The sequence below is a fragment of the Chroicocephalus ridibundus genome, chromosome 3 (genome assembly GCF_963924245.1).
Source record: "Chroicocephalus ridibundus chromosome 3, bChrRid1.1, whole genome shotgun sequence".
Lineage (NCBI taxonomy): Eukaryota > Metazoa > Chordata > Aves > Charadriiformes > Laridae > Chroicocephalus > Chroicocephalus ridibundus.
Window position 1 is genome coordinate 61817196 of NC_086286.1, and position 24364 is coordinate 61841559.

The 24364-nt window shown below is 40.8% G+C and overlaps 1 protein-coding gene across 5 annotated transcripts in view; it reads left to right on the plus strand.

Moving 5' to 3' along the window:
• Positions 1-3470: 3470 nt before the first annotated feature.
• Positions 3471-24364, plus strand: part of ZDHHC14 (zinc finger DHHC-type palmitoyltransferase 14) — a 114499-nt gene continuing 93605 nt past the window's right edge. For 2 of the 5 annotated variants that reach the window (XM_063329385.1, XM_063329388.1), the window contains exon 1: positions 3478-4670. In XM_063329385.1, the coding sequence (XP_063185455.1) occupies positions 4420-4670 (251 nt within the window). In that variant the 5' untranslated portion in view covers positions 3478-4419. Of the gene's footprint in view, positions 4671-24364 lie in introns of all 5 variants that reach the window. The other 3 variants (XM_063329387.1, XM_063329389.1, XM_063329386.1) reach the window with 3 other exon arrangements.

Sequence of the window (24364 nt, forward strand, 5' to 3'; positions counted from 1 at the left end):
TCGTGTTCTGTGACAGCTTCCCAGAACTAAAGACTTTTTTCTTTCCTTGACTCAAATTAGAGCAAGAAGAAATGTTAAATAGGGTTAAAATATAGGAGTTTTCAAATTGTTTTAAAAGCAACTTTAAAAAGGCGTTGTTACTGTGTTCATAATGTTTTCAAAAGGATGTCAATAATACTCTAAATTCCAATTCAATACTGGTGCTGACAGGGACTAGAACAGGCTATCATGTGAAAAGTACAATGTGTGGCACTGGGTGATCCTGTTAGAATCAAACTAGAGTCACTATTGAAAGAAAGTGTGTTTGTTCTCTGAATTTGACTTCTAGAATTATTTTTCCAGGCACTCCTCAAATTCCTTTATGTATTTCTCTCAATTAATATGACTGAAGTTCACTTCCCAACCATAATGTCTTAAAACCCAAGGGAAATACTGTGGAGTAAGACAGCAGCTTGAACGAGGTGCTGGTATTGTTTACAAATGTTTTGCTTCTGAAGAGTGTTTCTGAAATTAGCCTGAGTGCTACCTGTGAAGATAAGCCAACAATGACATTTTCAGATAAACTGTTTGCTCTATTTGCGAATGTCTAAAATATTTCATAATCTCAGGAGAGAATAGTGCCACTTGATATCATATAGTCATTAATATTGTCAAAGCACTGAAGACAGATCTCCAGCAATATGCTAATAAAAACCTGATGAAGACTAAAAATGCTTGTCAGTGAACCACAAAATTTCTGTCAGCAGCCTTCTGCTGGCATATATTGATGCTGTATTCATGAAAATAGAAAGAATAGTTATGAGTTGTTTATGAAGAACACTTCAAAGCATAAAAAATGCTTCGATATCTAAGTTATGAGATACAGGCAAACTGTTGACAACAGACACTACAGGAGGAAGAGGAGATGGGAAGGAATAATGCAGCAGCATCTATTACATGGGGAAAAAAAGATTCCAATGCATTTGCACGAGAGCCGATATTGGAAACTGGTGCTACATCCTGCTGCCCACTTGCCAAAAAACTATTCCTTTACACCTTGCAGAGGGAGACACCTCACCATATTTTTTTTCTATGTGGCATTAACATTTCCAAAATGATTCTTGTGTGTCAACAAAATGGATCATAGATTCACCAGGAGAGTATCTACCAGGCTACTCTGTATAATTTGGTTACCAAAGTCATTAATTTCCCCCAAGGAACGGGGTGCATCCAGTGCTGGTCAATCTGTTCCATGGTTCCTCTATTATCAGGCACTGCTTATGGATAAGAATTAGTTTATCATATTAAATTAAAGGGATAAATATTCCATTCCAAAATTAGAAATGGAATTATGAAAACAGAAACCACATTGCCTGTGTATGAGAATTCAGTGTCTCCTAGGACAACATTCAACCATGAGACGTGGGCTGACTGTAACATCTCTTAACTTTATCTGGAAATCTGATCCCCATGCTTTTGGGTTGTTTTTTTTTTTTTTTTTTGAACTGAGGGGTTGATTCCTACCACGTGTTCCAAACTAGTCCATCCTCGGTAGGTTACACAGCTCCACTAGTGAGGTGCAAACCTCTGTAAAAGGTGTGTCGAAGCGAAACCCTTGTTGGCGCTGTGCACGCCCATTTATCTCTAGCAGTTCATGGAGAACGTAGTAGGCAGAAACATCAGCATGCACCTTTGCGAGTGGTTCTGCCTGAGCTGTGGGACGCCTCCCTGCCTGGGCTTCCTGCAGGCCACCCTGCCGCTGGCGCCGTGTCGCACCGGGGCAGTGCTGCGCCAGAAGGGCTCCGTGCAGGATTGCATTTCTGGAAAAGCTTTTCCTTCGTGGCTCGTACTGTTCTGGGACGCGCCTCGTGAAGTCAGGGCAGAGTAAGGGTCCGTACAAACACCTCAGTGTTGGTGGACGAGCCCAGTTCTTCCAGCAGCAGTTCTTCCAATGCGGACGCCACCGCTAAAGCAGTGAAGCGTTTGCGTGTAGGAGCAAAAGCAGGCACGGCCGCCCGTTGGCCCCCCTCACCGGTGCAGCCGAGGGCTTCGGGCAGGCGGGACACCTCTGCTTCTGCGGGGCGACCAGGGAGCGGCAGCGCAGGGCCCAGCTGGGTGGACCAGGGGGTGCAGCCCCCGCCCTCAGGCCTGACCCAAACACAAGCCGAGCCATAAACACCGGCTGCGGCCGCGCTCAGGCCACAGGGGAGGGGAGTCGAGGGCGGCCTCTGGGGGGACGCTACCCGGCGGCGCAGCCGGGCCGACCGAACTCACCTCAAGCCCCACACGGGCCAGCAACCGCCCTCCCAGCGCTCCCGCGCCGCCCCGCCCCGCCGGGGCACCTCGCAAGGCATGCTGGGGCTTGTAGTCCCCCCCGCCGCCCTCCCGCCTCCGGGCCACCTCCGCGGCAGCGGGGCAGCCAAACTACAACTCCCAGCGGGCGGAGGGGCGCGCCCCTGAGCCGCCGTGTGGGAGCCCGCACGGGGAGGGAGGCTGGTCCCGCTAGGTCGGGCCGGGCGGGCGGGGCTTCTCTTTCCCTATCGCTCGCCCCGCACAACTCGCTCGCCTTCGGCCCGGCAGCTGCAGCAGGGGAGGAGGGGGCCGCCGCCGCCCGGGTCTGACGGCAGACCTCGCTCGCAGCTCGGCGGCGTGGGCCGGGGGGAGGCGGAAGGCTGAGCCGGTGTCCCGCGGGGGCGGGGAGGCGGCGGGAGCGGGGCTGGGGCGGGAGCGGGGACTCCGGCGCGGGCACACGCCGCGCTCCCCTGCGCCTCCGGCCCGCTACCTGCCGAGGCGGCTCATGGGGAAGAGTTAGGCCGGAGAGAAGGCTGGGCCGGGCCGGGCCGGGTGGTGCGGGGGGACTTGCCTGCCCCCTCGCTGGGAACCGACCGACCGACCGACCGACGGTGGGGGGTGCGCGCCTGTGTGGTCCCGTCCCTCGCCGCCTCCTCCGGCGGGCGTCCGCCGCTGTAGTGGTTACCGCCTCCCCGTGAAGATGAAGAGGTGGCTGCTGCTGCTTCTGGGTCTGGCTGCCGGGGAGAAACCTGGATAGAGGCTCCGAAAGAATAAAGGGGTGGTAGGGGAGGAAAAGTCGGCGCTCTGCGGCTGGCGGAGGGGGGAGCCGGGCGTCTTTCTCGCCTCGCTGCGGGCAAAAGCACAGCGCAACTAAGGGGCGCCGAGGGGAGGGGGACAGGATGCGGGGGGGGCCCCGGCACCGCCGCGGGCCGTGGGCGAGAGGCTGCGCGGCGGCGGCGGCGTGCGACCGCCCGCGGCGGCCCTGAGGCGGGCGGCGAGGATGGTGGAGGGGAGGAGGGAGAAGTCCCGGCAGAGATCTCCCACCGGCGGCGGCGAAGCCTCCTTCTCTTCTCCCCCCAACACCCTCCCCCCGCTTTCCAAAACCGGCAACAGCCGCCCGCCCCGCGGGGCCGAGGCGCTGGGGAGCATGAGGCGGCGGCGGGGACCTGTTGTGTAGGGGGAGGCGGGGGTTAAGCGCGGCGGCGGCGCCGCCCGGGGCGTGAGGCGGGGGAGAGGTTCGGGAGGGAGGGAAGGAGGATGAGGACCTGCTCCCGGGGCGCTGGTGTCTGTCGGGGACCGGCCCTGCCCCGGGCTGGCTCGGGAGAGTCCCCTGCGGCAGAGCCGTGAGAGGGGCGAAGGGCCCGCGGTGAGCCCGGCGGCCCCCGACCGGTCCGCGCCCAGCGGCGGCCGCGCTTCCCGCTGCGGCACGGCGGCTTCAGGAAGAGGAGAGAGCTTTAAGTGTTTCTCGGAAGCTGGAGTTGCAGCCTGGTTTCCTTCTTCTCGCTTTGGTGTTTTTTTTTTGTTTTTTTTTTTTTTTTTTAATTGCTTAATGATTTCTTACGCGTGTCTCTTGAGGGAACGTTTTAGGAATGGTCATTTTTTATTTTTTATTAAGCAGTGAACTCTGCTGCGCAAAGGAGGATTATAACAAATCTCTATGAATGATAGACTCGATTGCTAAACCTTGCCTTGACCAACCTTCTGACCCTCGGAGGCATCTCTCAGGGTGTGTGTGGGAAGGACGAAAAAAACCCAACCTCCCACTTGAAAATAAACTTGAAAAAAAAGACTAATTTTTTGGTTTTTTTGGACAGCATAACTGCTTTATAATTAGTCTTTTTTTTTTGTCTTGTTTTGCAATAAGTTGTTTTAAAAAGGATTGTCCTACATGGTTGTTTTGTAACTGGTGGAGGAAGGAAGGATCCCTCTCAAGCGTTTCTGATGTGACAGCTTTGGTTTCTGAAGAGTTAACTGGTGTTTGCATGATACACCTATTGCTAGTCTGGTAGCAGACTTTTCATCTTTTTATTTGCTTTTTTTCATTAACTGGGGCTGGTGGAGAGGGTTATCTTGGTCAGAAGAATATTTGCACATACTTATATTGTATATATTTTTGGTGGGGTTCTCCCCACATTTTACTGTCTCTTGATGACTCCTGGAGGTGGTAGTGGGCCCATGAAAGACTGTGAATACAGTCAGATCAGCACACACAGCTCTTCGTCTCCCATGGAGTCTCCCCATAAGAAAAAGAAATCGGCTCCCAAGAGAAAATGGGAGGTTTTTCCTGGAAGAAACAAATTCTTCTGCAATGGGAGGATCATGATGGCTCGACAGACTGGAGTCTTCTACCTGACTCTTGTTCTCATCTTGGTCACCAGTGGACTCTTCTTTGCATTTGAGTAAGTTAAAATATTCATATCTTCCTTCTCTTCCTCTAGTTATTTATTTTCTGTCTGAAAGCAAAGTAAACACGTTTATCCAGATGTCATAGAGAATGCTGACTGAATTCAGCTGATGTTGGTTTATGTAATTGAAAATACAATCTGATAAGATGCTGAGGGACACATTGATCCTGTTTTGGTTATTCTACTCTGTGGAAAACTGATGTTTGAGGATTAAGGTTGTAGTGCTTTTATACCACAGGTTTCCAGCCCTTGCTGATGTTGCAAGAGGAGTGTAAAAGGGCAGGTTTGGGATGGTCAGGAAATGATGTAGCTTCTTGTCTGTCAATTACTCAGCTGAGAATCAAAACTGACAGGTGCAAAAATACTGACCCTTTGTCGCAGAACTGAATGCAAGAAAAGCAATATCATTCATTAGTTTATGAATTAGGTCTTTTTTTTTTTTCCTTTCCTCTTGAAGTCATTTAATAGCTAGTAGCTGGGAATTCAAAGTCAGTAAAAAAAAAAAAAGGAAAAAAAAGACCTGTACAATTTTGCGTGTACCTAGCTTTCCACCACTAGGTAACAGCATTACTTTCTGTTTGCGATGAAAACTTGTATGTGAGTTTGGTCTTAGTTTAAGCTATGTTTGTTCTGGAGTTTTGGATTATTTTTTTTTAAGCAGGCTTCTGGTGTCCTCGTAGGGCTTTTTTCTATGTTGCTCTGGATCTTCAAGAGTCCTTTTCATCTATATAAAGTGAACACACAGTGACAGCAAATCAAATATACAGATTTTTGCACTTATATTGGAGTGGTTAGATTAACTATGCATGACAATAAAAAATTAAGCACTTGATATGAACAATACGGTTCAACTTCTATTTATTTTTTTAAATGCACCGAGTACAAAAGTGCTCACAGTGCCAAAACACTTGCTATAGTAATAATTGAATTCTTTTTAGACAGTTAATGCTACTTTACCTGTTTTAAACTATTGTAGCTTGATTTGTGGTTTGTGGCAGGAGAAAATTCTTCAAAATACATATACAGCTCATACTGCTTGTTTGAATAGAAACTATTATTTATAAATAAGCTTCAGCGCTGCCTCCAGAAATTCTGTTTGGTTTGCTAAGTGATACAGTTGAACAACAAAGGTCATTCATTACTTGGCGTCTTCAAAGAAGAAAATAGTGATGTTAGCAAACCCTGAATTTTATCAGTTAAATGTAGACCATCTTAATATACTGGTAGCAGTAGAGAAGGTAAAAATGCTCGGCAGGTAACCAGTGGCTAAATATATACGTGAGCTCAGCAGATGAATTGTCTTTAGTGGACTCCAGATTACTTTAGAGGGATTTATTAATTGTAAATCTTCTGCAGACATTGTGAAGCTGCTTGAACATCCTTTGGGTAGTTGAAATATACAGTCGATGTACACATACAGTTGAAATAACACAGTCAATGATGGTATCCATGTACAGCGAGTGTGTTTACTTTCCTGGTGTTAAAGAGGTATTAAAGGTGTAACCTGATAGTATTGCATCAGGACTGGGTGCTACTCTCTTCTGTTTGCCATGATTAGGCCTAGTTTTGGAAAGCTTTTCTGTGTGGGCTGACACTTGCATCTGTGTGCGGTCTCGTCACCTTCAGCAGTTTCTGAAGGCAGGCACTGGACTTCCCATAAATACCAGAATGTAAATGTAGGATCAAAACTGTAATGTTTTATAATCATAAAACTTACTTAGCCACGATTTACAGTTTATTTATACGTTTTTAACACTTTTCATCCTTCAGAGATAAATATTCTCTGCAGCTGGGTGATTCAGAACTGCTGAAGCAGGATGAGCTGCTAGCTGTTCATCACCTTCTGATTTCATTACTACTGTGAGTTATGTGCTCTACCAGAGTCGAACTCTACAACTTCTACCATGTCTTTGAGCTTCTTTGCAGTGTAACTGTGTGTGATGGACATTTTTAGTTAAGTTACAGCATTTTGATATAGGATCGGTGCTTGTTCTAACTGTAAGTCTTGAAGCAGGGAAAGATCTTTGGCTTTATGTAACTATATAAATTTTGTGTGCATGTACTCGTTTTGAGTCATTCTTGTATCACTTGCGCTCTCCTTTTAAGGAAAATCAAAGTAGAGGGTGGCAATGATTTCATTTTTGTAATAATAGGGTAGATTTTGATCTTTAAAAAGCACTTGCACCAGTAAATTATTACTCATCCTCCAAAGGCGAATTAAAAAACAAACCTTAAAACTATGAGAATGATGTTGAGCATGTTTGTGATGTCTGAACTGCAGAAGGTTGTTAATGTAACAAAGAAAAGAGGGGACTGATTAAACAGTGTTACTTTGAATCAGTTTCTAATTGTGTCTCTTCACAGTAGTCTGAAGTTACTATTTATTGACCAGTTAATAATGTCTGAAGTTGTTAAGAGTGTCACTTCCATTCTGTGGCTGATTTGGTTATGATACTGCTCATTAACCAGCTAGTTAGAGAATATAACAGAAAGGTGTTTCAATCCTCTGTGTACACACATGGGGCAAAGTGATTTTTAAATGGGCATGAGCCTTGTGTGTCTGAACTGTAAGGTCAGGCTGTCACTGAAGAGGAAGATACCCTGGATGTTTTTGGAATTGTTTGCTCTTTTTGCTACAATTGAAATAAATGATTTTGTTCCCTTTGGTTTTGGAAACTGGAAGATAGGTACTCGTGTTCCAAGTCATTCCCTGGTTGCAAGCAGAGAGGAGAAGGAGTAGGAAAGAGATGACTTTGACAGCTAATTCCTGGGGAAGCATCGTGCTAACATAAGCACTTGTCCTTTATCCTTTTCGCTCTGTTTGTTCCTCTAACATGATTTTTGCCCCCTTCTTTTTATTTTACTCTTGACACCCATTCATCCAGAGCCATATCTCACGTAGTTTGGAATTCTCTGCAGGGGTGAAATGCATTGCTCTGAATCAACAAATCCTAGCTCTCCAAAAGCAAACATATGTCATACATCTTGACCTGTATAGCTTTTGACATTGAACCATGCCTTTGCAATCTTTGTTTCTTCACATTCATGCTTCTATGCTTTTTCCTGCCTACTTTTTCCAGCTCCTACTTTTGGCTGGTTTTATTCCTTTCTCTCTGTTGACTTTTATCTCTCATATACTCCAAGTACATCACCACTTATTCCTTTTATCATTTCACTGTTCTTCTTCATTTTAAAAGAGGTAAGCCAGACCTTTACTTAAAAGAAAAACAACAACAAGCCATAAGCTTTCAAGCAGGTGAAGTATTTATAATTCCTGCCTCCCTCCTCTTCCAAAGGAAGAGAATACAAATAACAAGCAGTTTTATTTCTGTAACTTGTCTATTAAATGTAACATGAATTATTGCAAGTACTTTTGGGTCCCAAGAGGGATGCTGTGCTCCAGGTATTCTTAAAAATAATGCCCATTTTAAAATGCTCAAGATGAGGCACCACAAATTACTTGTCTTTAAAATCTGGTTATGTTATTTTATCTTGGAAATATATATTTCCTAACTCTAACCTTGTGATACTTAGCTGTTTTTCTTGCAAATTTGGCTTTATGTTGAACTTCCTTTTCCCTTTTTGCCTTGCCCCATTATACAGACATACACGTTTTTTTTTAAACTATAAAGTGCTCATTTAAAAGTAGCTGCATGAAAAGTTTGGAAAACAAATTCCTTTCCCCAGAGCAAAGATGGCATCTGTAACTGAAGGGCAGATCTCACTGCTGTACCTAGCCAGTTCAACCACTGTATTTACATATATGTAAAGTCTTTTATTGATGCAGTAAAGATAGGCAAAACTAAGGCACTTCGTACTTACTGCCTTTTATTCAGTTAGGTATACATACCTAAAAGAGAAAAGAACCCTTTATGCCTATGGTCATTTGGGAGTACTGTTTTTGTAGGTTACGGGAAAGCAAAATGGAGGCTGAATGACATACTTAACACAATAGGATATGTAAAACAGACATCGCATTGTTAAATGGCAAGTTTGTATGGATGCACAAGCTTCATGAGTTCCAGAGTGGTGGTAGATGAGTTTGGCTGCTGTGAGTTAGGGCTGCCCCTGTCTGCCAGCTCCCTCCCTTCTTGGACTTCACAGGGGGGGAACATGCCTGCACCTGAGCTGCTTCAGTTCAGGCAGGCAAATTAAACTTCCCATAAAAGGTGGGTTTAAATGAAGGTGCCGACTGAACTGAATTGATTCAGGCACAGTCATCATGTTTTCCTCCGTCAACTCAGTTGCAGGGTGAGTGGCTCTGGAAGAAGGTTGGAGCAGATGGTAGGATGCCGGAAGGGCTGAAGCAGTGCAGCTCTTTTCTCTGTAAACGTGAGTCAGAGCCCTATCACTTCTGATACCATTTGACACTTGCACTGATTTCAACAAAATGGAGATTTTAAATATTTTTTGAACCAGTTAAAACTTGATTTTTGTGAGCATTTGTGTAATTGCTCGGTCTTTCAAAAGGTGGATGTTGGAAAGTTATTTAAACTGGGACTGTTTATCTGCATATGTGTGTACAAATCATTGCTTTCTATCTGCTCTTGCAGTTGCTGGCAACCTGCTCCATGCCTCCCACTTTGAAAACCAGTGTGACTGGAGGACATTCATGAGTCATGCTTGCTGATGCAGTGTAGATTGTTCAATATTGAACTTCTGTAGCACAGGCTATGACAAAGTGGCGTAACTTGCTGCTCGCTGTGACAAACCTCTGTGTGTAAACACTGATGTCAGTAAGCTGAGCGTTTTCACTTGCGGTATCAACAATCCTCTTCATTTTATGGCAAATGTTTTTGGCTCTTGCAAGAGGTGGATTCTTAGTGCGAGGTCATATTCCAAGTAGGTGGAATGTTCTTCATCTCATAATCTCCTTTATCTTTCTTCCTCTGCTCTTAAGATGAGTAGATTACTTGCATCTTTTGATGACCATGTTCTTAAACAATGAGTTCCTCAGAAGGAAGCACTACCGATCTGACTTCAGCTGTTAAAGGCTGCTATGAACTTGTAGGGCATTTCACGCTGAAGGTGTCAAAATGGATTTTAAAGCGAAAATCATGGCGTAGATTGCTCAACAGAGGATTGCATCCTTTTCACCGTGGAAGTTGGTAGCCACCTATAGTGCACAGGGGTATAGGTGAATGCAGTGATGAGTAGGTGTTTCCCTCCCCTCCCGTCCCCCCATTTTTTTTGTTTAAACAAAAATAATTGTCACTAAAATTAAACCGGAGCAATATTTCTATTTCTCATTTTGCGATATTACACGTCTCTGATAACTTAGTGAAAAAGAGATGGAATACAGTAAGTCTAATCTGTTGGGTTTACTTCTTGTTCTGAGTTTATATAGATATACCAAGTGGTATGGCATGCATTCCAACCAGATGTTGTTTATTTTTTGCTCCTGAATTATCCTGGAAATGTTAACTGTCAGAATCAAATATCTTCCAGGTACAAAGCGTATCTAGTACTTTTTTTCCCTTGAGAAGGGACTTTCCTTTCCTTGGACACAAATAAGTTTACTTAAGTAATCTCTTCTAAGGTTCCCTGTGATCCTTGCAAGTATGTCTGCTGAAGTTTCTCTCCAGCCAAAAGGGAACAGTTTTGTATTCCCCTATCTTAAAGTAGCACTTCACTGAGCAGGTACACCAGTTTAAACTTTTAAACCTGCTTTGAATGCATTATATGATATAAATGGAAATCCTTTTACCCAGAAACACACTAATAGCATTTGATATTAGGTTATGCACCTCTACTCTTCAAGGCTAGGTCTAATCATGTGGAAATGGATAATGATTGAATGCTTCATTTTTCAGAGTAAAATTCTGTGAGGATAACCTCTCTTGGTTTTGGAAGTCATAGTTCCTCTGAAACTGCAGAGGCTTTTTATGGTTTTGTAACACTAACTCATTTCCCAAAAGAAATGTTAAACGGCCTTTTTTTTTTCCTGAGGGTGGAGGGTTTTTGTTTAGTTTTGGGGTTTTTTTTGTTTGTTTGCTCAGTTTTTTTGTATTCAGCTTACTTGATGGCCTCTATCTACTCTTTCATGGAGAAAACAAGTTCTGAAGGTAATTTTTGGTCTCTTAATTTACTCCTTTCTCACCTATAGTTCTACTTATATTTCCACCTTTTCCTGGTGGAGGGAAATGAAAACAGGCATTATAATGGTGTAAGAAGTGATGTTGGCTTCTCTGATACCATGTCCTCTCAGGACCTTGAGGAAATAGCTCTGTAGCTTTGAACCATTGATACATGTGCATCTTCAGAGTGAAATGTGAATGTCTGTGATCTCCTTTGCCTGATGTCACGCTGACCCCTTGGAGAAAGAGGGGAAATTCCATCACAGCCTGCTGGGGAGTGGTTTTCTATGCTCATCATAGCTCAGCATGATTATTGTAGATAGGTGTAAATTCTCACCTGGGATATTTGATAACCCTTCCAGAGTGGGGAAAGCAGGTAATTTTAAAAGTTTGGTTATTCTTACCTATATAAATTTCATCAAATATTTACAAGTGCTGATGGATAATATTTCCGTACATCTTCAGCCCACAGATTGTGAGGTCAGACTTGTCATTTTGTGACAGTTTTTTGATAAAATCTGTCTTAATTTATCACTCAAAAGTTTGAAGTTTCTATTGTTGATGTAATACATATAGTGTGTGTGTTTTGTTTTGTCTTTCTCGGAGTAGATATTGTTGTCCCTTTATTGGAAGGGATGCATGCCAAAGGTATAAAATTTATCTTCTGGAGACCAGTGCAGAGAGAGTCATGTTAAATAGATTTGCATTATTGAAAAACTAATTTCTATTAGTTCTTCTTGGAAGACTGACATTGTCATGTGACCATCTCTGGGACTCTTCTCAACTCTGCAGAAATTTTCATACCTTGTTTGAAGGAATGGCGTGTTTTTTCAGATGTTTTATTAAGTCTGTTTCTCAGGAATCATGTTATGTGTTTAGAGTCATGTAAAGTATTCTTTTTACTCATGTTTAAATTTGGACTAGTGATGCAAAAAATACCTTTGTTGCTACATGATTTATTTTCTGTCATAGCTGTGTTGCATTATTTGTTTGTAAATGGCATTTCATACAAAAAAGAGTATATTGGTAGATCTGGATGACCAAGAAATTATCATCCTTTAGAATGAAAAGAGAAAATATTAGTCTATGCAGAACTTGAACCAAGCTGTTCTGTTCATTCTCTAATCTTTTATTCTTTTTTGGCTGGAAACAACTATTTTATTAAAAATATCTGGCCTTATTTGTAGATTCAGTAGAAACTGAAATGCTGAAATTTCAACTGGACATGAAATATATAAATTCTCTTTTAACATCTAGGTTATACCTTTTAAGTAGTTAAAAACAACAACAAAACAAAGTTTCTAGTGCAAACAGTCTCTCCATTCTAGTGCAGCATTAAACTATTAGTTGTAATATTGAAACATGAACTGATTAATGAGAAAGTGAAGATGACTGCAGAAGAGGAGAAAGCCTAACTTTCTAAGCTGCAAGATTGTTTCAAAATAACCCAGTCAAAAACCCCACTGTCTTAAAATACTGGGACATCTTGAAAAATTGCTTAAAATGTTATAACAGCTTTATCTAGGAAATTTTTGTTATCCTGATTGATGGTCCTTCTAAGTGAGGCTGTAGTAGCTGATGATCACTTAAGTTCCAGGCTGCCAGTAAAGGTTTGTACATGTCAATGCTGCTCATCTTTCATTTCAGGGAAAAATCCCCTGAAGTCAGCTGGAACTACCAAAGTTTATTAGACTTCATATAACTACAGCCTGTTTTTTTCAGAACTTAATAAAAAAACCTGCAAAGTGGTTAAACTTTTTACAAACTAAAGAAACAGACTAAAGTCAAGACATGGAGATGAAATCTATGTCTAATAGCCAAAAATAAAATTCTGTTCACATTTCTCACATTGCAGAAGTACTAAATGCTGTAACATAAAACATACTTAGGGAAGGAAGCTGAAGTGGTTTGGAGTTTCAGCTTTGTGTAACACACACCCTGTCCCTCACCCTGTTGTACGTGTTCATACTCCTGTTCGTACTGCAGTTACCAGGTGAAGGGGGCTTTGTGTTTGCGAATCCCGACCATGGGCTTTCTGCAGTATGCGTTAGTGGACGTCTTACCCAATTGCATTCAGAACTTCTAACTACTAAGTTGACAGCATGCTGTAGTGCTATATGGTTTTTCAGGTTCTGTATCCGTGATCACTTCCTTTTCATCAGTGTCCGTAGGGTTTATTCATGTTATTGTGGGATGATGGCTAATGAGGTCTTACATAATAAGCTTGGCTAATGAGATCACAGCTGTTTTTGTTTTATGTTTTTCCATTCCTGCAGTCCCCTTAAGTTGCTTACTGCAATAAATACTTCATCTTCTTCTTTGAATTTTACTATTATATTTTAAAAAATACTTTTCAAAACGGAGATTAAATAGAATACTGAGAATTAAATTGAAAAATGAGAACCTGAACTCAGAAGTTAAGATGTACATAAAATCTGCTGTTTGTAAATTTCTTGTTATAGTTTAAGTGCAGGATAACACTGTTACAGTGTCTGCATTGAGTGAATGTATGAAATGAATGTGTGGCTTTTCGTATACATTTCTTATACATATGATCAATATATATTAGTTCTTAAGATCAAGAAACAGAAATACTAGAATTTGTTATTATTTTAGCATAAACACTCAGTACATTACTAGAAGTTACGAATGTGGATTAAATGACGTTGGCAGCTATCAGAAGCTTTTTTCCCTGATAGGAAAAGGAGTACTAATACAAAATTTCTGTTTCTGATTGTGATAAATTCTGTGTACCCTCTTTTTGAGCTCTCTGGTTATCAGGAAATTGCAGTCCTGGTCTTGCATGTTCAGTACACTTGTTAGATAGCCCACTGGTTATGAATGCCATGTTTCAGGGTAGAAGCAAGCGTCAGACCAGCCTGTACTTAAATTTTGCTGGTGTGCTTTTTTTGTGCTCATAGTGGGGGTTTTCATGGCACTACTATCTATGCATGTTCAGTAAATACTGTTTTATTGGCAAAAAGGGCTTTCTAGTGTTGAATTAGAATGTGGAAGGATTGTAATTTTCCCAAATTTGAAAGTACGTAAAGCAGTTAAAAGCGCTAAGAAGAAAAGTAAAAGCTAGAATAGCAGTGGCTTCTCTCTCATCAGTATTGCAACTCTATAATAAACTTGCTTGTGAATGTGGTTTCTTTACAGCTGAAGCTCATAATGCTTCTATAGAGTGAAAAAATACAACTTTTAAGATACTTTTATCATTCAACATGATTTGAACTCTTTCCAGGGCTGGACAGACATCAGGTGTGTAAACAGCCAAGTAAACTTTGTCATTATTCTGAGTGGACTGGTGCATGAAATATGTTGTATGGTGCGATATATAAAAATTGGAGTGCACTGTGTAAAGAGCATAGTCACTTCTGGTTTGCCTCAGTGAAATAGCCTGAAAAAGAGAAGGCTCAGGGGGGAATCTTATTAAAGTAAGTACGTGACTGGGGAGGGTGAGTTTAAAAAAAAAAAAAAAGAAAACAAAAAAAAACCAAAAAACCAACAACAACAACAAAAAAACTCCCAAAAAACAAAAAAAGGAGCCCTGGACTCTGTCCAATGACAGGACAAGACGCAATGGACACAAATAAAACAAGATGCAATGGACACAAAACCATTTAAACTTTAAAAAAGTTGCCTTTTTTTGTTGTTGTTGTTGGATGTTTGCCTGTTTGATTTGAGTTTTTTTGCTGTGAGGATGATCAAACGCTGGCACAGGTTCCCCATCAACCACATGTAAACCTGAGCAGTCTCCTCTAGCTGACCCTGCTTTACCTAGGGGGGTTGGACTGTATCATCTCCAGAGGTCCCATCCCACCTCAGACATTCTGTGTTATCTGTGAAAAACTCAGAACGTCTTCCTATAAGACAGCAAAAGGTATATATAGTGAGAGAGTTTTAATCTTGCTTTAGTGACGCATTTATTTCATAAGAACTTCAGTTTTACATAGTCTTAGGATCTGAACCTAAAGTCTCAGTCCAACAAAACTTAAAAGTTTGCAAGTGAAATAGCCGTATCTGTTCTTTATGTCCCCTCTTCTCTTTTCTCATGCTTGAATATGGCTTTTTCAGTTCAAAGTGCGTTTTCCAAGACTTGGAGGTTCTTTTCCTGCTGTCTTTCACTTATCTGCTGTTCCTCACCAGGCTTTACCCTCTGCTATCCATCTGGCTTTTGCTGAATTATAGTTAACGTTTTCTTTTCTTATCATGTAAACAACAGCATTAAGTTTAAATAAAATCAATTTCATTCAGAAGAATGTCTCTGTATACAGTTGTTCTAGCAGTGTGATATGTTTATCAGTTTGTCTCACTTAAATTTTGTGAACTTTTCTTTCCTTCCACTTAATCTTCCTAGCCCCTTGTTTACTTTTAGTAGACTAAGAGCACTGTTGTTGTAGAAGGAGTGGGGAGGTGGTAAAGATGAAACTGAAAGACTTAGTTTTCTCTTTTCCATAGTCACAAGGGATGAGAGTACAATTTTTTTCCTGTGATCTATATTGAATTAGCTATATCATTGTGCAGATATATAAAATCATGGGGTCTGTTTTCTAGTACTTGAGCCAGGTCAAAAAGCTGTTTGCATCCTGCAGGTTCAGCTTCCTCCTTGAGCCTGCTACTTGACAATAGTAGCTTCAGACCAACACTCGTACCTTAATAGATAGCACGTTTCAACTTCCAGACTCCTAGGCATAAAGGATGAAATGGTTTGTCTGAAAAGCCGCTAAAGCTGGATTTGTTATCTTTGGGGAAGAGAAAACATCCTAGATATGTCAGATTAATCCAAACTCCTTTTAAGCATTGATTTGCTTAAAAAAAAAGTGTAAATTATTCTAGTAGGGCAGGTGTCCAGTTCTGGATTACAAACTGAAAATAAAATTATAAGAGGAGAAAGCTGAAATGAATCAGAGCATATTTTATTTGAGCGAAATATATCTGAATCTTTATGTCCTGTGGTAGCTATCACTGCTAAGTTTCTCTGAGGCTGGTGGAAGCCAAAGGGGTATTTCCCCACACCACATATTCAGAGCACTGCTTTTCAGAGTGAACTCCATGCCTGTAGACCTGCCTGCTTTTTCTGAGGGTACAGGGGTTGGATCAAACAAAACTTTAGAGTATTACATAGGAGCGTCCCTTTCTGTTTAGCAGCCTCAGTTACAGTGAGATGAATCTGATGCTCGTAGGCTGCTGAAAAGGATGGACCTACCTCTTCCCTCCTCCCAGGCCTCAGATGTTACTTTTTTTGTCTGGCTTTGCTGTTTTCCCCACCCAATGGTGAACCACTTCAGGGAGTTCCCTTCCTGCAGAAAGCTTATTCTTCCCTTCTGCCCACACGAAGAAAACCTTTCTGCTGCTTTAGATCCCCGAGCTGAATCCCTGAAAGTTCAGAAAAATGTTATTACTAGTGTAAGGGAGGAAGTGGGGAAGTGAGAGGGAGGAGACTGTCAGGTCATCTTAGCGTGATTTGAAATTGTATCCCAGCTTGAGGAAACTTGTTACGTAGTCTTGGTTCATTATTTGGCATCTGTGAGAGCTCAAACAGAGTATCTTTAGGCTTGCCTGAATTACTATTTACTTGCTTAATGAAGATCTACAGATTCCTGACTTCTTAACTATATTTTATTTCTGAATTAACTGGATTGTAGTTTACAGAACTTGAACTGCAGCGTCTTTCAAATAACACATTAAGTGCTCCTTAGTTGTTCATGTCTCCTGTATTTTTTTTTATTTTTTTTTGAAAGACGTGATACCCAATTCTGTAACACAACACAGGGGCAGTAACTGAAGCAATTCTTCTTCCTGCATCCTTGCCTCTGTTCCCCATACCCAGACTGCAGAGGCAATGTATTGTATTGCATTTGATAGCAGAGCCTGTGGAAAAGCTGCATGAATGATTCTTCACCTTAGTTTGTATAAGAACAGCTGAGTTAGCTCAAAATATGCTGAACTGAACCAGGAAAGGAATATTCTCAATCCTTGCCATTTCTCCCACGCTTCAGCTGAGATAGCAAACAACCCAGGGAAATTGCCTCTTTCTTCACAGTCCCATTCAGCTGCCTACTTGGGTGTGTTTTTTTTGTTTTGGTCGTTTGTTTGGTATTGTAAATGTTGAAAGTTTCAGCTTAGGAGGATGAAGGAAGAATCATAAAGAAGTTAATGGAAAACTGAATAGCCTGTGTGCAAGAGGCAGTTGGAGTAGATGTCTATATTGACGGTGCGATAAAAGAATTGGTCTTTAAAATGATTTTTGTTAAAGAGGACACCTAAAGCTAATCAGAGCAGAAGGAATTGTCTATAGAGCAGAAGATGGGGAAGAAGTTGGGGGCTGAAATATGACAGAGATGAATCTAATTCAATATAAGACCTTGAAAGGATAATCATTCTTCTTTTACAAGACACTAAGCTCAGAAGGCTCCTTTCTCTTTACCTTGAGCTGTGATGGCTCTGAGACTTCTCATCACTGATGTGAGTGTTCATTTTCAGAGTAAAATATGGGTTTTTTTCCTCTAATGTAATGAACCCCAGACTCTTTTAGGATCAGGCTGCACCGTGTATCGTTTTTTAATGCTAGTCCCTGAAAGCCGGAATCTCATTCCCAGTGCTTGAGTAGATCACAAGGATCTAGACAGGACATTTCAGATGAAAACGTATAAAGATTGGGTGGGATAAAACAATTTTGCTTTTTTGACTTAGCTCATACGCAAGAGGAAACAGGCAATTGGCTGTGAATGTGAAAATCAAAAGTCTGATATGAGAAAAAACAACTGACATGCTTGGATCCCAGGAAGTTAAACTGTTGTGGGCTGGCATCCAGCTCGGCTGAAAGGTAAACATGCCCTTCCCAATGCACATACCTTTCTATTATTGCATCCTAGAAAACTTTCACCAACAGCTAAAGTTGCTAAATGATAGTCTGGAGGTGCAGTATTACCCAATGGTTGACTGTTCTTGGCAAAAGTAAGTTTATTTTCTGTTCTGAAGCTTTTTTAAAACGATTGTTGACACTAGCCCTTGCTGTTGCAACAAAGAAATGGCATTTGTGAAAGGAGAACATAGGTTTGTTTCTTCTTAGTTCAATGAAAAGAACCAATACTTGTTGCAAAGGTAATTCACTGTTATTGAAATAACACTGTCACTGAACTAAGCTTTTAACTTGAGTTTTATTACAAGATTCTTTCTGACTGTGAAGTAAAGGTCAAAGATTTAGGGAGCATGCAACTTGTCACTGAAGTTGATCCCTACAGATAAGGGTTACATAGTTCTGTTATTCATCCAGAATGAGTGCATCCCTAGGCCAGCTTTGCTTGCATTCATATTCTGAATGATGGTAAGACTGACAATTCTGGAATATTGTTCAATGCATGCATCAGAGTTGAGGGGGAGAGATAAGGAGTGCTGTCTGCTGTGGTATTTGCTTCTGGAAATTAATTTCAGTTACTCGAGGGACAGTTGTTTTGTGTCCATATTTAGTTAGTACCTATAAGTAAGCTAGTAATAACTTAATAAACTGGATTTTTCATTATTGTATCCAGTAACGTAGACAGTTGGACTGCACAGCAAGATACTTAAGTTACGTTGCACTCTAAGTTGCTTATGCATATTGTGCCCTACCAATACCTCTCTCGCTTCAGAGGCTGAAAATGAAAAATAAACATATGAAAAATAGTTGTCAATAGATATGAGATGTTGAAGCGGTTCATGGAGATACACTGGCAGTCCTAGTTCATCATCTCAGAATTAAGAACTCTGGGAACGACGGCATGGTGCATAGGTCTTCATTATTCAACCCCTGTTGGAGTTTGATTATTTATATATTTGTTTTAAGAGCAGGTCAGAGAAGAGAACTGTTAAGGACAGTGATACCAGTAATGCTTTAAGGTTTCAAAATATTTTAATGGGTTTTTTTAGTCCAGAAATACCTTTTTCTTTTCTTACTATTCCTGAATTCTCTTATGCTAATCTTTGATGACAGGGAAGTTCCATGGCTCTGTCCAAAGTTGTTCTTTTTTCTACTTTCAGTGCCATGATGGTGAAGGAAAGACCCAGGAGACAGGCTTGCAAGTTTACATATAGAAGAGATAGTGGGTTATTCTGAATCTTTGTTACACAGGCAGGAGTCTGTAGTCTCTCAAAGATGTATCTGGTGGTGTCTTCATAAAAGTCCAGTATTGACATCTGCCCAAGCTTGAGTCTTTTTTGTGTGCTAAGAACTTGATTTTTATCAAGTAAAATGTCTGAAACCTGTGCCTATGCTGGGCATGCCTCTCTGAGGGCATGGCAGAACTCTTTCGCTGAAATTACAGCTTTGAGCAATGCCAGCCTACTTGGGAGTTTGGTAGCACAACTGTTTTGGGGAGCTAAGCTCTGCTCTGTGGGGCTGCTTTCACCTATGGCTACAGGCAGCATAAATGAAGAAACAGTGAAGCTGCTTCGTTCATCACACATCTTCCAGTTTCTGCAATCTCCCATTCTGTGTATTATTATTACTACACAAAAGTCGCCTTCGTTTAAGTTCCAGTACATCTCCACAACAGTCCCACCCATAGCTTGAAGTGAAGCAAGGCTCCTCAGAGGGTGGGGGGCTTGAAACTAAAAGCTCTGTCATAAGGCATATGATAGGGGAAGGAGAGCCTGGCAGAAGGATGTCAAATCTAATTTCTACAGGCACGCTGGCATTTTATCGCATTTTGGCAGTCTTAAATGTAGCAGCATTGCAGTTTGTTTTAGCATAGTTTTTCTCTGTGTAATTGCTAGACAAATTTAAGTTCCCAACCAGGCACTATTTCTGTTCTTTTACACACGCGTCCTCCCAAATCAGTGTTTCCCCTTGTCTCCTCTTTCCAAATACCTTGTATGTGCTTGCTCTTTACTATGGTGTTCTGTGGACTGACACGTCTTCCTTCAGCTCTTTTCAGAGAGCTGTAAGGGGCAGCGCTGCCTCTTTCTTCTGCTCAAAACAGCTTTTGAACTTGTTGCAGGGCTAGGAGAGGTAAAGGCAAGGGGCTTCATTCATTTTGTAGTGGTGTTGTAGTCTTGCCCTATATTCTTCTCATTTCCACAAGTCTTGCAGGTAGGTGTCTTAAAGTTGCTTTTGTTTTTCTGTGCTCCTCTAATTGAGGAGGGAAGCACTGTAGATAGTGAGAGTACAAGAAAAAGAAGAGTTGCTGCACTGTGTGCTTCTACGGAGGGAGGCATTTGGCTGTTCAGGTGGCACTTGTTGGCCACTGTTGAGTTGTCTTTCACAGTGCTCACGATGTGGGTGACTGGAAGGAATTGTGGAAGGTTTGGAGATGCTCTTTGCAGGCAACAAGGTACAACTGGGAATGAGCAGAACTGGACAACCCAGGCCTTGATGGAAATATTTCTTCATGGGAGGGCTACTCCCGTGAACAATATATATAGCTACTGCTCTGCTATATAAAACAAGGTGGCTTGATATATAATCTATCTTTAACATGGTACATAATACATTGTACAGGTCTAAATGTTGCTTCTGTAGCAATTGCTATAACCCCCCCCACTTTGTAACCCTAAATACTCATTTCTCTTTTCAGTTAGAGTTCTAAGCAAGTTGCATAAGAGGAGCTATTTGATTTAAGTACATGTCAATAACCAAACTTGTGGAATAGCAGAGTGACCGATGAAACTGCCTGCGTCTCAGTGAAATGGAAATTCACAGCAAATTTAGGTTGGCAGAGTCCATGGTGTAATAGCATTTAATGCAGACAACTTTAATTTTGTACCATTTTATATGTGGGCTTTCTTTACATTTGCAAAAGAACAATCTTTTAGTGCTTAAGGCACTACTCTTTACAAGGTAATGTACTGCAGATAGTTTGGTAATTAGGTGTACTAACCTTATATTGACTGTTTTTATTTTTTGTACTGTAGAGCTTCAGAAGCTACTTTATTTTTTTGTAATTGCTTCCAACTTAATTTTTGTGTTCTAATTCTGTTTGACAATCAGCTTTAATTTTTGCTTTTTTATATGTTAGCATTAAATATTAAATATTTTTTGTTTTGAAAGTGCAGGAAACTTATTGCTTTGGTCTTACATTATGGTTCTAAATTTATATTCAGTTTGTAAGATGACTCCACCTTCTGATAGCTGTGTTGTCTGAAGTGGAGTAAAGTTCATTTGCTGGTGGAGGAAACTGAGGATATCAGCTTGAATCTCCAGTAACAGCATTGGTCTAGTATGCATGAAAAAAAGTATAAATAACTCAAAGTAGTGTTTAACTGTATGTGGTAGTTATAAAAGGGCCGGTTGTTGATCAGACCACAGTCAACTCAGAGGTCTGTGCATGTGTGTGACAGACATGCTGGGTGATAATTTTTGCTTTAGTATGGATTTTCCTCAGCTGTGTTGATCAGCAGGCACAAAAACTAATTAATATTAAATAGCTGGCAGGATGGAAAAGCAAAACTACTTTTGCTTTGCTGTTTGTTATTATTTATTATTACATTATTACACTATGGCTTGGGATAGGTTTTTTGCAATAAGATTGACACCGGCTGCTTCCTCAGCCAGTTATCAAGGCTCCCTGCCATGTTGAGTTTATTTTTCTTGCACAAAGCCTGGGAAAAAAGATGAACCTTGTTCTGAAGGTCACTGTGTCCAGCAGTCTTTCTGAGCAATGGGAGTGAATGCATTTCAGAATTACTGACCCTTCCTATATAATATTGTGCCACTGGCTGCCCTCATTTAAAGCAAGGACCCTCAGGACACTGGGAGGATTTCAGCAGTTGTGGAAACGAATGAGGAGGATGTCCCCCTAAGGTAGCTGGATGCAATCTACTCTTGTTCTGGCAGGTTCCACTGGAATTTTCTTTAAGCCAAAAATGATCCACAAACAAACCTTTTTCTTTGATGAAAACAGGGTTTTTAAGCAGCTGTCTTATTCATATGGTAAGACATCAATTAAATGTTAGTACCATTTGTGTCTTACTTTGAGATGGGAGGCTGACTTCTGGGAGAGCTTGAATCCAGTCATCTGCATCTGTTTCTTTTGATCTCATTTTATGTTTGTGAACACAACTATGTCACCAGTTTAATAAAGGTGTTCCTGTAGAGTGGAATTTGACGCATGGTGGAATCTTTCTAAAGGAGAAAATGACCCCTGCCAGATTCAGCTCTGGTAATATATTTACTATTTTTTTTCTTTTTGACTGAGGATAAACTTACTACGTCCTTTCCTAAGAAAGTATCTGAAATGGAGTTGTGTTCTAGAAAAGTGGTTTGTAGCACAATTCATATTATGAATTCAAGGCCAACTCTAAGGTCTTGTTTATTACAGACAAAAATATCTTTAGGAGCGCATTGTATTTTAAGATGATATCTTCCTAACTTTTTTCTTCAGACTTTTTTTTCCCATGTGCTCATGCTTTAAACTATTCTTCGGAAACTGTTTTCAGTTCATACTGCATCAGTAGGACTAATCTAGTCAAATGAAACTCCTCAGAAAAGTACATTTCTCCTTGCAGCATTGCTTGGTTAGATACAGGATAGCAATTCAACAAATTGTCTGTGCTCTGCATTGTGTAAAACAACAACAAAAAAAATTCTGTATAGAGAAATCTGTTGAGGATAAGTGGACTGCTCTTTCAGCGGCAGTGAACTATGACAAATATGGCATTAAGAATCCATGCAGAGACCAGATTAGATGAGATGACTATTTTCAGACTTGAATGATTGTTTCTATGAAGTGAAATCTTAACCGTTGCCTGTGATCTCTTCCAAATGTGTTATGATGTGTACAAAAAAAAATAAATAATAAATTGCTAAATGCTGTTAGTGTCAGTGTAAACTTGTTACTGTCGATCAGACCTGGCATACATTTAATTACTTGAACATGTATGTTTTCTGTTGCTTTTACTGGAGAACTCTTGTCTCCTTCCTTATAGTCCTGGTTCTACTTGGGGTGATTTATAAGGGCAATGTAATGAAAGATGCTATCTTCCCTTGGGTATTGCTTTCCTAACAATAGATATGTTAGGTTGTTAAATTGAGAAATGTCTTGATTTTTTTTTTTAACTTCAATTTTCTGAACTCTTTTCCTTTTATTTCTCTCAAAATTAGAGAACCTATCAGTAAAACTGACAGTTTCTTCAACACAAGAATTTCTTCCTTCTCTTCCCCATTGCTCTCACCACCCCAGGTATCTTAAAAAAGGTTGAGATTTCTTTTACCCAGAGAAGATGATGCTGAGAGTGTTACGGTGATTGCCTTTGGATATGTAGAAGGATGATAACAAATGCTTCTCCACATTGTTTGGGATGTGACAGGAAGTTCTGATTTTAGGTTGCAGCAGGATGTATTCAGATTAGAGGTTAGTAGGCAATAGGGGAAAAGAACTCTTTGCAAGCATAAGGATGAATAAGTACTGAAATAAATTTCCTAGGAAGACCGGAGTTGTCGTCATTAGAAGTTTTTTGAAAGCAGGCTAGACAAGAATTTATCTGAAGTAGTTTATGTATAGCGGGTCTTTTCTTGGAGAAGGGTGCCTTCCAAAGATGGTTCCACTACCATTATTCAGGAATATATCTATGAAATGCTAGGAGGATATTAGTTGAAACTGTTATTTTTCTTGTGTTTATTAACAGTGCAACACTGTTGGGGGTGGGGAGAGGAAAGAGTGTGCTGTGTATTGAGTAGAACATAATTATGTCAGTTATTTAATGCATTGTAACTATTACTGTGTAGAGGTGATATTAGAAAAGACTTTTAAACTTTCAAAAAGGAGAGGGCTATTGGTGACTCATTTAAAAGAGTTTTAAAAGGAAGCTACAATCTAGAGTTTAGAGTTATCATAGTAGATTATTAACGTGGGAAGAAATCAATCTAAATATTCACTGATGTCTTAGCAAAGGTAATTGAGAACTATAACATGAAAAATTTAGTAGGTTACCAAACTGACCAGTCCTACTGCATACAAAAAAAATAATCTAATTTTATTATGAAGCATATTCTCTTTCAGTGTTCTTATTAATCAGCTAGTTATAAATGTATTTTCTTGGAAACATACAATTTCCTTATTGCCCATTAAGGCAATAAGTCCATCTCTTGCAAAGCCTGAGGGCTCTTTGGAAGCAAATAGTACTGTACTCCTGGGCATCATTTTTTCAGAAAATGTCACCTATGATATGTATCTTGTTGTAATAAGGAAGAGTTGGGCCCCCTTATTCCCTTTTGAAAAAAAAAAGGCGGATGGGAACAGCTTGCTTTTGCCCATAGCTTCTTTGATAGCTGGAGGTAGATTGGACCAAGTAATCAGGAGTGGTGGTTAGCTCCTGCCTGATTTATTGGATAGTGTATGTTCTCCAGGAATCCCTGGAGTTGTAGTATGTACACTTACTGACTGTCTTGACATATACCGTGGAAAGGGCTATTGTTACTGGAGAAGCTTATATGGTCACCTTATTAGAAATGATGTGGTCCAGCATCTTAAATACATTGAACTAGAATCAAAGGTAGGATGTGAAACATGCTAAACTTCCAAAGCACTTAGATGTTTCATGTGATGCATTGAGGTCTAAATATGTGAATTTCTAAATTACTGTATGTATTATGACTTTCCAGTGAGTTTCAATAGCATTGGTGAAAGATAT